General features: G+C 49.2%; 1 protein-coding gene across 1 annotated transcript; it reads right to left on the bottom strand.

Annotated features, from left to right (window-relative positions):
* Window positions 1-675: 675 nt before the first annotated feature.
* Window positions 676-1,623, bottom strand: LOC112663151 (olfactory receptor 1009-like). Its single transcript, XM_025451728.1, has one exon. It carries the CDS (start codon window positions 1,621-1,623, stop codon window positions 676-678), a length of 948 nt encoding a protein of 315 aa, XP_025307513.1.
* Window positions 1,624-2,660: the final 1,037 nt, after the last annotated feature.

The raw sequence follows: 2,660 nt of genomic DNA, 5'->3' as shown, positions 1-2,660 counted from the left end.
AGGGCATGTAATATATACGTGCTGAAAGTGGTGTATTGATAGATGTCCAGGAGGGATATATGCCGAACATATTGGATGTTCCTGCTTAGGGCTTGAATGATGGGAAGGTGTAGGAACAGTTAGAGATGATATGTGGTTGGATGCTACAGAGGGTGGTACAGAGGCTAGTGTAGGTGCCTTTTTCCTGCAGCTAAGCAGTGCTATGTGCTCAGGGGCAGCAGTGCTAGCCATAGCAATGAGGAATGCTCAGAGGTGATGTCTCCCGTGGAGGCAGTCTGCATAGACCATTCTTGTGGCAGGTATTCAGCTGTGTTTGGCCACTGTGGATTCCTGTCCCACTGAGATCTCTAGGCTTCTCTTCTATTTAATGAGCTACAGATGCTTTTCTTTCTTTCTTTCTTTCTTTCTTTCTTTCTTTCTTTCTTTCTTTCTTCTTTCTTTCTTTCTTTCTTTCTTTCTTTCTTTCTTTCTTTCTTTCTGATTTTTATTTATTTATTCATGACAGATGCAAAGAGAGAGAGAGAGAGAGAGAGAGGCAGAGACACAGGCAGAGGGAGAAGTAGGCTCCATGCAGGGAGCCTGACACGGGACTCGATCCCGGGTCTCCAGGATCATGCCCCGGGCCGAAGGCAGCGCCAGACCGCTGGGCCACTGGGGCTGCCCCCAGATACCTTTCTAATAAATCCCTTTTTTGCTTAAGTTAAGAACCCTAATTTGTACAGCAGCCTTGACATCTTTATTCCTTAGGCTGTAGACCAGGGGGTTCAGCATGGGGATCACAATGGTGTAGAACACAGACAGGGTCTTATTATAGGCTGAGGCACTTTCTGGGTTGGGTTGGACATAGACAAAGAACACAGACCCATAGAAGAGGGAGAGGGCAATGAGGTGGGAGGCACAAGTGGAGAAAGCTTTGCGCTGGGCCTCCAGGGACCTCATCCTACAGATTGTGACCAGGATGTAGGTATAAGAGACTAAGATGGCTGACACCGTGGGGACAGTAACCAAGGCAGAAAGGAAGAGCAGGATGATATTGGCTACGGTGGTGTCTGAGCAGGCCAGTTGGAGCACGGGGGGGATGTCACAGAAGAAGTGATCAATGATGTTGGGACCACAGTAGGGCAAGATGAAGGCATTCCCCGTCTGCAGAGCTGAAATGAACACCCCTGCCGCATAGGTGACCACCGCCAGCTGGATGCACAAGCGCTTGGACATGATCGTATGGTAGAGGAGAGGGTGGCAGATGGCCACAAATCGGTCATAGGCCATGAAGGCCAAGAGCAGGCACTCCCCTGTGCCATGGAGGATCATGAAGGCCATCTGGACCACACAGCCCGCAAACGAGATGGACTGGTCCGTGGTGAGGAAGCTGATCAGCAGCCTGGGGGTGAACACAGAGGAATTGCATATATCCAGGAAGGAGAGCACGCTCAGGAGGAAGTACATGGGGGTGTGGAGGGTGGAGCTGGTACGGATCAGGTCCATCATGCCCAGGTTGCCCACCAGGGTCACAGCATAGATTAGCAGGAAGATGCCGAAGAGGAGATGTCTTCCGGGGGCCTGGTCTGTGAGGCCCAGCAGGATGAATCTTGTCACTGTGGTGTGGTTCTGCCCCAGCGTCATTCCACTGGTGTGTTACACGCAGGACAATGATCAAGGGGAGGAGATACAAAAATGTTAACATTGTCATCAAAGAGATGGTCTTCAACATCTTCTACACCGAGGAGCCCATGTGTATCTCCTAGTGGCAGACTGGTCCCCAAACCCCACATCGATCCCATTGTGTTACACTCATGCTGAAGCTCTGAGGGTTCTCGGTCTCCCTTAGCATGACGTCTGCACCCCTCAGTTTGCCCCCATCACCTGTGTTCCGTGACACCTCTGTGCTGTCCTGCTCTCAGCCTGCAATTCTGAACGGTTTACTTCTACAAACACACATTACTGCAATGTCTGTGTCTTTTCAAATTCTATATTGTCTTGTTGGAATGTCCTTCAATCTCTCCAAACCCAGCTTAGAGGTCTGTCCCCTCCCTCTCTTCCTTGAGTCTCACAGAGCCTCCTTCAGTTGAATTCACGGCATTATATTTTAACATTAAAAAAAAAAAAGTGCCCATCCAGGTTTCCTGTTGGATTTTCTTACTCTTGGTAGGAGGAGAGTGACTTCATAGCTTGGTAATTGGTGCTCTGGTATCTATCACAGTGCTGGTGTCAATGAATAAATATAAATTCATTATCAATTAGATAAGCAAATCTTCTTCATTTGGGTAATGGCAATGGGATCCTTTCAGTTATTTTGGCCCGAACCTTCTAGCCATCGAACCCCTCAGCAAATCCTATTGGCTGTACCTTCAAAATGTGTCCCAACTTCCCCCTCCTTCTTTGCAAGACACCCTCATTTCTCGCTTGATTTATTGCAATTGCTCTTAGCTGGTGTCCTGCTTGCCTCCTAGGAGGAGCAGCCAGGGAGAGGCTGTCACCCCACAAGAAAAGGCAGGATGCTCACAATGGCTCTGTGAGGTTGGCCACTGCTGCGTCATTTCCTTTCACCTCTCTGTCCTCTTGTCTGTTCTTTTCCCTCTCGCTTATCCTGCTCCAGCTCCTCGTGCACCTTTGCTCCTCTTAGGACATGAAGAAGTGATTCAGAACCTCTGCAGTACCTG

This window comes from Canis lupus, chromosome 18 (genome assembly GCF_003254725.2).
Source record: "Canis lupus dingo isolate Sandy chromosome 18, ASM325472v2, whole genome shotgun sequence".
Classification (NCBI taxonomy): Eukaryota; Metazoa; Chordata; class Mammalia; order Carnivora; family Canidae; genus Canis; species Canis lupus.
This window is presented reverse-complemented; position numbering and strand designations above follow the sequence as displayed.